Below are 14,918 nucleotides of genomic sequence, written 5' to 3'. Positions count from 1 at the left end.
AATGATTCTCATAATTAGTTCACATATACGAGATTCATGTTTGATCCCAAGTAAACTTTTTTTTGAACTATTGTGGAAATTTAATGATGTCAAATATTAAATCGATGCACCATATTTTAAACTGATATATAAGTTTTTATTATTTAATCTCAAAGTTACATAGGGAGAATTAAATTTGAACCCTTCTGGCCCGAATTCAAAGTTTTTCCAAATTTTTAATTCGAGGTAGAAATGGTCTTCAAATTTAAGCTTAATTAATTAATTAGAATTAAAAGTATTAGTTGGTTTATATTTTGGCTTAATTATTCAAAAGGGCATTCTGGGAAACCCATCTGAAATTCAATTGATTTCCTTTTCCAACGTAAAACCGGCGAATAAAACTAAAACTAAAACTAAAATTTCGGCTGAAGAGCAATCAATTCTTCCTTCGCCAATTGCTTTGCCGCAGTTTCCTTTTTCTCAACGGAGAATAGATTTCATCAGCTTTTTGATTTTCTGCAGCATTTTCCGGGTCTTTTTTCCTTGGAAGAAATCGTCAACTGCTGCGTTCACTTTGGTGACACTTGGAGAAAAAGGCGGCAATCGCTGGTTTCGATGCTCTGAGTTGTTTTGGATGGGATTCTGCTACTTTACTTTTTGTCTACGTTTCTATTTGAAATGATTTTTGGTGTTTTGGGAAAGCGTTTCTTCTTGGGTCTTTTGTTTTTCTGTGTTTCGAGTGAAGATTGATCTGGGTTTTTCTCATTCTCTTTCCCTTTTTCTTTACTGTCGATCTCACGTGGGTAGCTGGGTTTCTTTGACTTCTTTTTTTATGCGTTTTTTGTGTTTGGTTGTGGACAAAATTTTGGGAAGATCTTGACTTTGTCGCTTTAGCTATTTCGTCTGAAGTTTGAACGAGGCAGTTGATAGTGCAATCTTTGTAGTTGGCTGTTGTTTGCTGACTTTAATCTTCGTTATGAGTCGATCATCCAAATTTCCGAGCATTGGCGCATTTAGACCCTCGTTATAATGCTTTTAATTATGTCTGAGGTAAATTTCATTAACGGGCATCCTCCTTAGTTTCTTTTCGATTTAGTTAGAACGTGATGCATATCATCTTATTGAATTGAAATTGCTACACACAACTGTTAAATGTTATCATCTGATTCCTTTTATGAAAAAATATTCCGGGTTTTGATGCTTTTCTTGGTCTAAGACTATGAGTTCAAGTTCACCAGCTAATTGTTTTTTTTGCTGCCTTTGAAGGTTTATTGATGGACGACATTGACTGATAATATACGGTGGAACGGGGTTTGAAAGATGAAAGGGGAGTCATCTGGCTTAATAATTGGTTTATCGATTGGAGTGGTTATTGGAGTCTCTTTGGCTATAATTGCATTTTTTTGCTATAAGTACCATAGGAATCGTTCACAAGTAGGAAACAACAGCTCTAGGAGGACTGCAACCATCCCAATTCGTACTAATGGGGCTGATTCTTGCAACGTATTGTCAGATTCGTCATTTGGAACTGAGTCACCTAGATCCACCATACAGAGTGGGGTCCCGTTTTGGCTCAGGGGACTTACGAAATCCAATGTGATTTCTGCATCTGGGATATTGGAGTATTCTTATAAGTATGCATTCTTCGTGCCAATGCTTTGCTTTCAATGGCATTCGCCTTAACATGGATCCATTTGGCATGTGACTTGTGAGAGGAAGAAACTTATATAATATGCTCTCTGTTTTTAAGATGGATCTATGGATGAACCATTTTATTTGTTTGACTTGGACGCACATGGAAAGCCAATTGATAAATAATGCAGGTGCAACAGGCTATCATAGAAGAAAATATAAAATTCTGTGAAATGATTAAAGTTATTATTCTAGGACTTGCAAGGTGTGCATGGTTGTTGGGTCTGAACATTCATGTTAATTTTCGTAGAGATATATTTATTCAGTTTCTGCAAGATTTGTATAATCATAAAGTGTTACTTCATTTGCCATCTCAGTCAAGTTTTGATTTTTGCACGAGCAGGGATCTGCAGAAAGCAACATATAATTTCACTACATTGATTGGTCAAGGAGCATATGGTCCTGTTTATAAAGCTCAGATGCCGGCTGGTGAGACTGTTGCTGTTAAAGTACTTGCCAATGATTCTAAGCAAGGGGAGAAAGAGTTTCAAACAGAGGTACTTCTGGTCGCTGATTATCTTATTTCGTCGTGCTTCCTTGATTGTTTGGTCCAGCATGGAAATATGGCCAATCTTGAAAGATACGTGGATTATTTATTACAATTTCAATGTGTTAAGGATAAAATAGTTCCATGAAGTTGAGGTAGTGCAGAAAAGAGGGACATTAATATTAGTTAAGGCGATGAATTTTGTTACTATTGGCAAAGGATGGCAACTGTAAATTGAATCAGTTTTGCTCATAGATTAATTTGAGAAACCACAATTGTTCCATTTATTTTGTTTGGCCTATAAAATAAAATTCAAAGAATGTTTCTGAATTCAAATGTAGCAAGTAAGTCTTCTGGATAAAATTTGCTAGATTTTATGCCAAAGGTATCGGTCTGAAATTCTTGTTTGAGATATTCAGAAACCGCTATTTCCTCTTGGTGCTTGAGAAGATATGTCATGTTTCTCGAAAATTAATATGGTAAATTGCATGTTCCAAAGAGATGCGATCGGTTGCCAATCTTCTGTCATATTTTAACTCCCAGTTTATTTCCTTCTCAGGTAATGTTGTTAGGAAGGTTACATCATAGAAACCTTGTGAATTTGGTTGGATATTGTGCGGAGAAGAACCAGCATATGCTTATATATGTTCACATGAGCCGAGGAAGTTTGGCTTCTCATTTGTACGGTAAGTTAACATAAGCCTATCTGCGTTAATTCATTTTAATCAGAGAATGATGTTTATTCATGTGTATTTGAAATTTGCTTCAATTTCTTTCCATGTTTTTGTAGTTGTTAGAATTTCACCCAGTTGACACGAAAAATGGCCAAGAATTGTTTTATCCATTGCAGTATATTAATCACCTAGTTATGTAAGCAATGAATATTTAGTTTGTCAATTCCAAAGGTTGATTTTGTGAATTTTGATAGAATTTGTACACTATGAAGTTAAATATGACTATTACAGGAATGGAAACATTTCATTTTTGTACTCATTCATTGTTTGCAAATCTAGAGAATGAGTGTGATTTGAAGTTGATAAAACATTTTAACAGGAGTACAGAAACAATTGAATTGGTGGGTGATGGGTCAGATTTGTGCTAAAAGAATGAAATTGAATCATTGTATAAGGATTGAATTAATCAAAGAACACGCTGATGAATTTGATATTTGGTTGAAAAATGGGGGACTATAATGAATTTTGGTTTAGTGAAGTGAAACGTGTTTCTTTTTATTGCTACAAACAAGTTATTTGAAATTACTTTTTTTTTTTGGTATACCATTGCCAGATTGTTTCTGGAAAGTTAGTGACATGCCCAAAAACTTCGGTGGGGGTAATTATGAGTGCGTGCACATTCAATTATTTTTCATTCGCTTTCTGCCCTTGGATTTGTGTACACTTTTGATTCAAAATTGTTAGCAAGGCTTTTTATGATTTTGGAAAGGGTTTGAAATGTTTCTGGAAATATATTTAAAAGTTGGTTTGAACTCTAATGAGGTGATGTTGTTTAATGACGATGCAGAGAGGGCGAAAGAGCATAATAATTGGTTAACAATGTGAAGAATAAAATATGATTGCATAAGGATTATGTACTGCATAGCTGTCTTGAAATATGCAGTAATATATGGATTGATTTTTTTTTATTTTTTATTTTTTAGAAAAAAGTTTTAGACAAGCCACTCAAAATGGCAGCAAAAAAGCATTATATCTCAATTAAATTTATATCTAGACTAACTAATCGATTTTTAAGGAATTTGAGCAAGGTAAAATTTAACTCCATAATAAGCACAACTCTCAGTTTTTTATCGAAGCTCTATCAATTTGTGATTATTATCTCACGGTTTTTTTTATCGATGCTCTATCAATTTGCTCTATTCCTGGTTGATCATTATTGCAATCAATGCCATATGTGTATTTCTCAATAAGAATAACTGATCTTTGTAAATTTGACACCCTATGATTGATGTCATGTGTGTATTTGTCATTGTAATTGATGTCATCTGTGTATTTTTCGTTAATATACTTTTTAACATGTTTTACTCAAAAATTGTGTCAGTGATTCAAATCATGTATTGGTTGCTTTGTTATAGAATTTCTTTTATCTCAGTTTTCTTCGTGTTGTTTCCTGTCAGTTTTGTCATCGTGTCATTTTCCTTTTTGATCTGCAGATGAGAAATTGAAGCCATTGTATTGGGAACTGCGGGTTCAAGTAGCTCTTGATGTGGCTAGGGGTCTGGAGTATCTCCATGATGGGGCAAGTTTAAGAAATTTATTTCATAGCTACTGTTGTTCTTTTATCGCACTTATTGTGGCTTCCTCGCAATTATTTATTTAATTTTCTCGATTTTATAATGACCATCAGGCTGTTCCTCCTGTAATACACCGTGACATCAAATCATCCAATATTTTGTTGGACCAGTCCATGAGAGCCAGGGTACAGTTCATTTTTCCCTATTAAAAGGATATGCTGAAGTGATTAACTAAATCACAGCTACTTTAAAACGAACATCCAAAGGCATACTTGTTCAAGATAAAGTGTGATGCAGGTAGCTGATTTTGGACTTTCGAGGGAAGAAATGGTTAACAAACAGGCATCCAACATTCGAGGGACTTTTGGGTATCTTGATCCTGAATACATATCAACACGGTCATTCACAAAGAAGAGCGATGTTTACAGCTACGGTGTGTTGCTATTCGAACTTGTTGCTGGAAGAAATCCTCTTCAGGGTCTTATGGAGTATGTTGAGCTGGTATGTTAAATTTATTATTGGTCTATGTATGTCAATTAACCCATCTTGCGAGGTCTAATGATTGCTTTCACTGTTAAATAATTGAAGATTCGTCATATTATTCCCAACACAGTTGTGTACTCAAAACTTTGCCTTGTAAAGCTGCTAGCTTGTGTGTGTATAAATTTCATTATTGCCATCTTGTTTTAGATATGCTTCATTAACAAGAGTTGTGGAAGAACCATTAGTGATTATTATTAATGCCAACTCTGTCATGGATTCATCTTTCCACAAGTCATTTGAATTTAGTTTTATAGAAACTGCATTGTGATGATTTTAGTCTAAACCACGTTTTTACTTCCGCTCATGTGACCGACACTTCCGCCTTCCGTAAGTAATTTGGTGTCCTTTCAGGCGGCTATGGATACAGAAGGGAAAGTTGGGTGGGAAGAAATAGTTGACCCCCGTCTTGATGGAAATTTTGATGTCCAAGAACTAAATGAGGTTGCTGCTCTCGCCCACAAATGCGTGAATCGCATTCCCAGAAGACGACCATCCATGAGGGACATCGTTCAGGTATTCTCCAAGATTATCAAATCCAGACATAGTGGTAAACAACACCACGAACCCTCGACTCCTAGAACGGACGAGGTAGCAATTAATATGGATGAACTGGGCCGCCAGAGTACACACCCTGAACACAAACGAGTAGAATCTATTGACAGCACGACTGACTCGATAGATGCTTAAATGATGATATTTCTGATTTGTTCATGTGTTTTTTTTCCCTTGTTTTGATCTGTAACATATCTTTAGTTTTTATAGGATTTAGAAACAGCACATTCATGTGTTTTTCTTTAAATGATCTAGATTGTCAAGCCAGAGTGATATGATATTTGTTACTTGTTAGAATATTGACTTTTTGTGGTTCCCTTTTCTTTCTAGTTCTCCAGTTTTGTATTTGAACACTGAAGTGAAATGAAAGCAAGTTTGCCTGTGTTTATAGTACAAACAAAAGTTTTATTGCATGACAACTGAGCCAATCGAGCTTGATGGAAACATTTAGAAGTCCATGCAAGCCTGGTCGATTGTGAGCTTGAGTTGATTCGAGCTCGACTTGATTATAATATATTTGAGCTTGATGGATTGGCTGGTCCCTATACTTGATCTTGACTTGATTAGTGACAACAATTTTCGTGCTCGATGGTCAGATATCAAACAGTGTAATCAATAAATCTATTCCTGCAGGAATGCCTATTGACAAGTAACTAACATAAGCCAATGTAGAATCAAGAATAATTGCATGTGAAAGCAATTTATGATTATATTAATTTCATTCTTTTGTGAGACTCTCTAATTTTTTGCATATTTGATCAACAATTATTACAAAGTCCCGAACTATAACGAATAATCTCAAACCTTCCTTCCCCGCATTTCTATGGAAATAATCTGAAGCATTCTTCACCAGACCCATTATACGCTTCTCTTCCTCAACCAACCAAATAACATTAACTTCTGCATTTTCCACGAAACTCTTCAATCTCCGATGAAACCCGTTTTCTTCTGCTACATTCTTCATGTCTGAATTCCAGAAATCTTTTACTTTTACGAGGGCGGTCCCAAGTTTAGCCACAGTTTCTGATAAGCCGTCAATATCGAAGGCAGCAGCTTTCTTGACATGTTCAAGCTCCCTGCCCAGACCTGAAACTATTCGTAAACCGATGCGCTGGACGTCATTTTGGCCTGAATCTTGGGTATCGTTGTCTGCTCGGCTCAGTTTGGTCGCCTGTTTAAATCGTATGCCTTCAGACTGGACTATCTCTCGAACAATGAAGTGTAGTAACGTTGTTTCTCCATCAGTTCCTTTAACGTCCGATAATTTCAGTAGGGTGTCGAGCTTGAATGCTTCGGCACCTCCACGGAACGTCCCATCGTTCAACCGATTCCCGGTTTTCAGGACGGCCTCTAGAAGTTTAAGAAAGAGCCTGCTTTTCCTTAGTTCTGTGCAAGCTTCCTGCAACATATAAAGAAAACAAGCTTTTAGTTGGCTCTACTTTGGGAAAACTTTATGAAGCAATGTCTCAATGGACCTATCAATTAAGTTATGTGACTTGAGTTTAGGTAAGAAGTTAATCCCTTTGGGACATCCTATTTCAGTCAAAAAAGGCTCGAACATGTGCTGTGGATACTTGGCTAACAAACTAACTTAGACATGGAGCTGAATTCAGCTATCCGATTAAGAACATCCTAACGATGCATAAACTCCGGCCATCCCGACGAAATGACAGTACTATGTCTCACCTCCAAGACAACAAAAGACTCCTTTAACATTGACAGTTCTTCATTAAGAGTGCACATAAATAGCAATGATTCAAGCCTCTTGAAGGCAAATGGTATATCAACCAAATCTTTCAAGAATCGCTCTGCCGAACTTAGTCGAGAAACTTTTCCGGTATATTGTATCAATTTTGTTTCTTCTTCAGCTGTAGGTGCCATCTTTAATAATGTCTGAATCAGTTCTGGAAGAAGCTCAGTACCTGGTTTATCAAAAACATTAATTGATTTTGGGACGGAATAGAATCTTCTTCTAGAACTAACACGTTCAAGAACAAGAAAATTACCTTCTGTAAGTGCATCACAGAGTTTTTCAGTTGTTAGATTTAATGCTTTGAGAAGAATTGATAGGTTCTGAGACTTTTTAGGATCGATTATTCGAGTATGAGGCATTGAAAGCTCTTGGGATGAAGACTTCTTGCGTGCATCATTCTGGTTTTTGCTGGCAGGGGTGTGGCCAAATAGCTTCTCTATCATTTCTTCATTGAACCTGTTGATAAAGTCATCTTTTGCCAATTAGAAAGGTGAAGAATATCGAATCTAATCAAGAGCAACATCCAGTAGACTTACTTGAACGACCCGGATTTAACCTGATGCCAAACCATTGAATGGTCAGGGTTAGCCAAGATCTTGTCCCAGAAGAAAGGCTTCAACTTAGCTTTAGGTGGACCCAAAGTTAAGGGGTGAGAAGGTGCTACTGGAGCAGATTTAAAACTGACAGGTGGCGGCCGAGATGGAGGGGTAGGGGCACATGGTGGCAGAGCATGGGAACCAGTCTTGGGTGGTGACCTAGATGGAGGGATAGGGGCACATGGTGGTGGTCGAGGCGGAGGGATAGAAGCACATGACGGTGGAGCATGGGGATTAGTCTTGGGTGGTGGCCGAGGCAGAGTGACAGGGGAACGCGGCGGCAGAGCATGGGGACTAGTCTTGGGTGGTGGCCAAGAGGGAGGAGGGGTAGGGGCACATGGTGGTGCCGGAGACTGTGGTGGTGGAGTCAGGAGAGGGAAGCATGCATCCTTTTCGGGTTGCAACTTCCCAATTTGTCCATCAGAATAGGATGCAGATGCAGAGAAAGTTCCAACTGAAATCTCAACTTTTGAATCTTTCACTGGATGTGATGCCACATAAAGCGTGGTGCTTATCTTACTCTGTTTCAGCTTGCTGTCTACTTCATTTACTTGACTTCCTAAACCAAATGGTTTGTGTGAAGAGGCAATACAAATAACATTCGAAAAACGAGAAAAGGAACCATGATGAAAAAGATGTAACAGAAAACACACTTCAAGATCCAAAATCTGAAAAAAGAAACATGTACCAAAAGAACACTCGTTTAAGCTTGAGCTGTGAAGCCTCCTCTTATCGTTTCTTCTCCTCCCGAATCTCCGCCAGTAGAAAAACATCAGGGCAGACGCGACGAGAGTGACACAAGCAGTGACTGCAATGGCAATAACCACGGTTCTCTTGTCCGTCTTCTTCTGCTCATTCGACTGCACATCAGACACTTCTGCCGACTTCTGAGTTAACTTACGTCCTACATAAGAATAGCGCCTTGCTAACAAATCTCTGGTATTAGAAAGCACAAATCTTTCGCTCAAACAACTTCGAATGATTTGTTCAACCCTCGAAGGATCGACATTAACAAGCGTTTCTGTTCTTGACGTCCAAGAAGTAGAAAGATCCTCATTCCCCTCTTTTACAGGCAAGTCAAGATCTCGAAAACTTTTCTTGGCATGCAGCAACTCAAGCCTACAATCGGCCTTTAAAAATGCAAGCTGTTAGAGTCAACAAAATAGAGCGAGACTAATCAACTTCAAGGATCCGTCCCTCTGACGTATATAATGAATCAAACTTATAAAAACCAGTATCAATTTCATACCATCTGCTGATTCACCTTCCGGGATTCGACTCGATAGTGGAGTGATGATTCCTGCTCATCCCTCTTGCTCTCCACACCAGGTGCTACCAACCCGAGAACCAGAACACTGAAAGCCATTAACAAAGTCGTTCCTTTTGGTTTCCTTTCTTGAATCTTCATTGATCTAGCTGTGAAAAATGCTTACACAGCATCAGACCAGCAACGAAACCAAGAAAGATACACGCTCAAAGGTCTAGTCTTTGGCGAAAATTTCCGCCAATGCTATACAATATTTCTCAAGAACAGCTCATTTCAAATGTCCCTACCACTGACTTTTAACTTAAAATCTTGAGGGCCCTCCACAAATTTGGTTTCAAATTAAGTTTCAAAAGGAGGACAAACAACCGCACAACTATAAGTAAATAAGATGTGTGAAAAGCCAAGAAAAGGGATAAAAACTCGGTTTATATTCGTTCACATGCATCAGCCTCGGTTCAAGTTCGCTCGATTTATCTCACTTTTATTTCACATAATTATAAATAGCTAAAATACACAAATAAAAAAAGTATGACATAATAACAAAATAACTGCATAACCTCATAAAATCCCGAAATAGTGGAGTCATTGGAAATTGGAACAGCCATTGACGCATCGTCTTAATCTTGATTATCATAATAAAGACTGAACCATTAAACACTATTCCACCAATATAAAGATTTTCATGCCAAACTCACACATTGATTAAATGATTTTATATCGTAAAAAATATAAATATAGAAAACAAAATACATAATTAAAAAATCCGAAATAAATATTTATTATGATGGGAGTAGACCGAGCAGATTGCAATTGTAATTTCCAATGTGAACGTGAGTTGACCATTATAATTCATTTTGACAAAATCAACATAATAATTTTGCAAAAACATATCAGTGGAGGAATTTTGTTTTGTTTTGTTTTTTTAGATTTTTGCTAGCTGTATTTGTATGTGATATTTTTTAATTTTATTTTTCAAATTTTGATAATCATTAATTAGCATTGTGTTACACTTTTTAATGCAAACTTATAATTAAATTAATTAGTTTGTTTTAATTATATGAATACCATTTTGTCACTGATGGGTTATGATCCAATTTGATTTTTTCTCTGTCCAAGCCCAATGGCTCAATCAATTTGGGTCTCATTATGTAACGACCCACTGTGTCAAGACGGGTCTTTTCAGCGTGCTTATGTCCTCACTCACACGCACCCTGAGAAACTTCCCAGGGGTTGATATGAGTAGTACATATGAAATCTTTTAAACTCTCCTCAACTATGCAGTCTCATACCTACACAGTCTCAGAATCTCTCTCATTCCGGCAGGATCGGTTCATTCATGTCTCCTTCCGCCTAGAAGCCTACCAGGAACCGCTCATTGTCCGTGCAACCTTTTGGCACCGGCGATCACTCCTCGCCTCCTCAGCCCCGGGCGTCACATGCCCACCAGCTTCCGTTTTGGTTCTTCCCCGAACCATACCGATCAGTTCATTCATGTCTCCCTCCGCCTAAAAGCCTATCAGGAGCCGCTCATTGTCCGTGCAACCTTTTGGCACCGACGATCACTCCTCGCCTCCTCAGCCCCGGGCGTCACATGCCCACCAGCTTCCGCTTTGGTTCTTCCCCGAACCATACCGTACTAAGAGAGGTCGGCTCTGATATCATTTGTAAGGACCCACTGTATCAAGACGGGTCTTTTCAGCGTGCTTATGTTCTCACTCACACGCACCCTGAGAAACTTCCCAGGGGGTCACCCATCCTATAATTTCCCCAAGTCAAGCACGCTTAACTTTGAAGTTCTGATATGATGAGCTCCCGAAAAGAAGATGCACCTTCTTGATATGAGTAGTACATATGAAATCTTTTAAACTCCCCTCAACTATGCACTCCCATACCTACACTGTCTCAGAGTCCCTCTCATTCCGGCAGGATCGGTCCATTCATGTCTCCCTCTGCCTAGAAGTCTACCAGGAGCCGCTCATTGTCCGTGCAACCTTTTGGCACCGGCGATCACTCCTCGCCTCCTCAGCCCCGGGCGTCACATGCCCACCAGCTTCCGCTTTGGTTCGTCCCCGAACCATACCGTACTAAGAGAGGTCGGCTCTGATACCATTTGTAATGGCCCACTGTATCAAGACAGATCTTTTTACCTACACTGTCTCAGAATTCCTCTCATTCCGGCAGGATCGGTTCATTCATGTCTCCCTCCGCCTAGAAGCATACCAGGAGCCGCTCATTGTCCGTGCAACCTTTTGGCACCAGCGATCACTCCTCGCCTCCTCAGCCCCGGGCGTCACACCATAAGAGGCTCAAGCCCATGAAACTCTCCGATTTTCTATAAATAGCTCAAATCCTCTCATTATTAAGGTACGCTCTCTATAGTCACATGCTCTAGTTGAGCGTCGGAGTGTCTTCGTCGAGAAACCCCCAACACCACTCACTTTGCTTTGTGATGCAGGTAACAACCCACGAAGTTCGGTCTTTGGAACAACTCGAGTATTAATCCGATTATCCAGATCTCCACCAGTTACCTAGATTTCCTCCAATCGGGTAATATCAATTTTTTGCTACATCAGCTAGGCGCCGTCTGTGGGAACTTGTTCACTGCATCATTGAGAATGCATACTCCATTAAAAACATCTCAAGGAAATAATCGCAATGGAGACTCACCTCCCATCTCCGAACCAACGCCTCTGTTTAATTTTACCCAAGAAACACTGACAGCCTTAATGGAAGAAATAGCTGCACTCGCAGCAACTGAAGCAGTCGCTCAGTTCGTGGCATCCCGTCAACGCCGAAGCACCTAAAACAGAGCTCATAAAAATAGGGTCATCGTCTCGTGACCCCCCTGATAAAGAAGATCCAAAGAAAACTAAGTGTAAAGTTAATGACAAAGATCCTGAGGAGAACAAGAAAAATACTACTCATAAAAAGGGTGAAATAAGTGCTCATACAGTTCACGACGTCTCTGACGAAAACAAAACCACTGATCCAACCCGTAAAAATGGATCTCACACATATGTAACTGACGATAATTCGTCAACAATCTTGATTGTGCGTCGGAGCCCATTCACTAATTTCATTCTATCTGAATCATTGCCTAAGGGAGTCAAAATCCCCAACTTACTTGAGTTCGATGGATCTGGTGATCCTCAAGATCATATTGATAAATTCTACGCGAAAGCAGATTTATATGACATCACAGATGCGGCTTACTGCAAGATATTTCAAACAATGTTAATAGGGAAAGCTCTCACATGGTTCAATAAGCTGCCGCCCGAATCCATCGCCAACTTGGAGCAACTCATCTAGCGCTTCATCCAATAATTCTCAATTAACAAGAAATACCCAAAACCAACAGCATACTTATTCACAATTCTTCAAAAACAAGGAGAAATTTTGTGAGACTATGTTAAGATATTTACTCACGCGGTTCACGAAGTCCCACACGTGAAACACGATATGTTATCTGGAATAATGCAGCAGAACTTGCGTCCTGGAAGGTTCAAGAAATCTATAGCAGGAAAATCTCTGGACACCTTGGAGAAGCCATTGTCTAGAGCGAAAAAATACATCCGCATCGAGGAAACTGATGAGTTGCACTCCTCGAGAAAAATAAAACGAAACGAAGAATACAATGAAATATAACGCAGGACAGAGAGTCATGTCAATCTAAAGAAACTCTATACTCATAGAGGAAACACCTGCAAGCTAAAATAAATTGATTGCCGCTACTTTATTTGCTCTGCAGATCAAAACTTTTATTTAATTCTCTTTTATTTTAAGTTTAATAATAAACTTATGTTGATTTGTTTACTTTTCTATTTAATTATATAGGAAGGAACACAGCTCCGTCAACGAATGCTTAACTCATACGTCACGACCCATGCATTCATTAAGGCTACTCATCCATTAGAGGCTTGGCCAGCCCTATAGGACTACCTAAGCCACGATGCTATAAGAGGTCAAGACGACAAAATTACAGTCCCAGGATACCTCACCACCTATCAAATAGAGTGGGTTCAGGACTTCCCCATGAGATAAAAGCTTAGGAACTTGATCCAATCCTAAGTACTCCATGTTAAGCACTACGTTATTTCTACTAAAGCATAACAAAAAGTCATAGCGACTATAAATAATTCATCAAGTCATAACGACTATAAACATTTCAAAAGAGTCATAGCGACTATAAACAATTTAAAAAAGTCATAGTGACTATAAATAATTCACAAAGTCATAGTGACTATAAACAATTAAACGAAGTCATAGTGACTATAAATAATTCATCAAGTCATGACGACTATAAATAATTTTTCAAAAGAAGTAATAGCGACTATAAATAATTTTTCAGAAGAAGTCATAGAGACTATAAAAAATTTTCAGAAGAAGTCATAGTGACTATAAATAATTTATCAAGTCATGATGACTATAAAAATTCATGAAGTCATAGTGACTATAAAAAAATTATTTTTCAGAAGAAGTCGTAGCGACTATAAAAATGTTTTCAGAAGAAGTTATATCGACTATAAATTATTTTTTCAAAAGAAGTCATATCGACTATAAAAAAATTATCAAGTCATAATGACTGTCACAAAATTCTCACGTCATGATAACTATAAAAAATTCACAAGTCCTAAAGACTATATAGAATCATAGCCCCAAGGGGTTAAATCCAATGCACCAACCTAAGAGGTTACGTGAAATACACTAACTCAAGGGTTTTCATCGAAAATACTACTCCAAGGGATTGCAGAAATGCATTCCCTCAAGTGATTGCCTAGAAGACAAAAATCTCAAGGGCCTTAGAAAAAAATTCAAAAATATTATGCATGGCGGTCCTAATGCATTTTTCCTCTTACAAATGTTAGTACAAATAATCGTTCAAAAATATTGTCGTGGTCTAAACCGCCAAGAGGGATTAGGATCCTCCGCACCCTAAACAACTCATCGCGCGATCGGTCCTATCACATGACCTCCGAATCAACACACACAATATACAGGAACATCATCCGACTACACCTTGTTTGTTCGCAGTTCCAGAGAGTGCCATCAGGGACTCATCTTTGTAGTGGGATTTAAACAAGTCATCACCAACTTTTGTCAGTGGCCGTGAAAAAACCATCGCTACTAGAAAAAAACACCATCGGAACCGCAGTTGCTGTCCAACTACAAAACATGATTCATCAATCTCATAAAGGTACTAGGTGCATTAGTTAATCCAAAAGGCATAACCAACCACTCATACAAACCATACTTACTTTTAGACGCAGTCTTCCACTCATCACCCTCTGTCATCCTAATTTGATGATAACCACTTTTAAGATCAATTTTACTAAAGATACTAGAGTCATGCAATTCATCTAACATATCATCTAGTCTAGGTATGAGATGCCTATACTTGATGATAATGTTATTAATGGCTCTACAATCCACACACATCCTCCATGAACTATCTTTCTTAAGAACTAACAAAACAGACACATCACAAGGAGACAATGATTCACGCACAAATTTTTTATCTAAAAGTTCACTTACCTGCCTTTGTAGATCTTTTGTTTCCTCCGGGTTTCTCCTATAAGCTGGACGATTTGGCAACTCACTTCCGGGTACAAAATCAATTTTATGTTCAATTCCCCTCAAAGGTGATAATCCTTGAGGTAAGTCCTCCGAAAATAAGTCTTAAAATTCCTGCAAAAGAGAGACAACATTGCTCGGAAGATTTTCGGCTATATCACTTGTGTTAATGTGGGGACCTCGGGTGCTAATCTCATCTTAAGGGGAAAATTAACATTTAATCATAAAGA

The 14,918-nt window shown here is 38.3% G+C and overlaps 2 protein-coding genes across 3 annotated transcripts; one reads left to right on the top strand and one right to left on the bottom strand.

The window, feature by feature from the left end:
* Nucleotides 1–383: 383 nt before the first annotated feature.
* LOC140887333 (calcium/calmodulin-regulated receptor-like kinase 1) lies at nt 384–5,889 on the top strand. 2 transcript variants are annotated; one of them, XM_073294520.1, is made up of 8 exons: nt 384–1,029; nt 1,246–1,613; nt 2,015–2,168; nt 2,718–2,844; nt 4,326–4,411; nt 4,520–4,591; nt 4,704–4,907; nt 5,301–5,889. In XM_073294520.1, the coding sequence occupies exons 2-8, from the start codon at nt 1,300–1,302 to the stop codon at nt 5,634–5,636; spliced, it is 1,293 nt and encodes a 430-aa protein (XP_073150621.1). In that variant the 5' UTR covers nt 384–1,029; nt 1,246–1,299; the 3' UTR covers nt 5,637–5,889. The 2 variants fall into 2 exon arrangements, with proteins under 2 accessions (XP_073150621.1, XP_073150629.1); XM_073294528.1 differs by lacking the exons at nt 384–1,029; nt 1,246–1,613 and adding an exon at nt 1,652–1,876.
* Nucleotides 5,890–6,219: 330 nt separating this feature from the next.
* Nucleotides 6,220–9,342, bottom strand: LOC140874486 (formin-like protein 5). The gene is made up of 6 exons (XM_073277777.1): nt 9,100–9,342; nt 8,539–8,995; nt 7,791–8,409; nt 7,508–7,710; nt 7,188–7,423; nt 6,220–6,900 (listed from the first exon to the last, which is right to left on the bottom strand). The coding sequence occupies exons 1-6, from the start codon at nt 9,256–9,258 to the stop codon at nt 6,220–6,222; spliced, it is 2,355 nt and encodes a 784-aa protein (XP_073133878.1). The 5' UTR covers nt 9,259–9,342.
* Between the last annotated feature and the right edge of the window lie 5,576 nt (nt 9,343–14,918).

This window comes from Henckelia pumila, chromosome 1, assembly GCF_033568475.1.
Source record: "Henckelia pumila isolate YLH828 chromosome 1, ASM3356847v2, whole genome shotgun sequence".
NCBI lineage: Eukaryota > Viridiplantae > Streptophyta > Magnoliopsida > Lamiales > Gesneriaceae > Henckelia > Henckelia pumila.
This window is presented reverse-complemented; position numbering and strand designations above follow the sequence as displayed.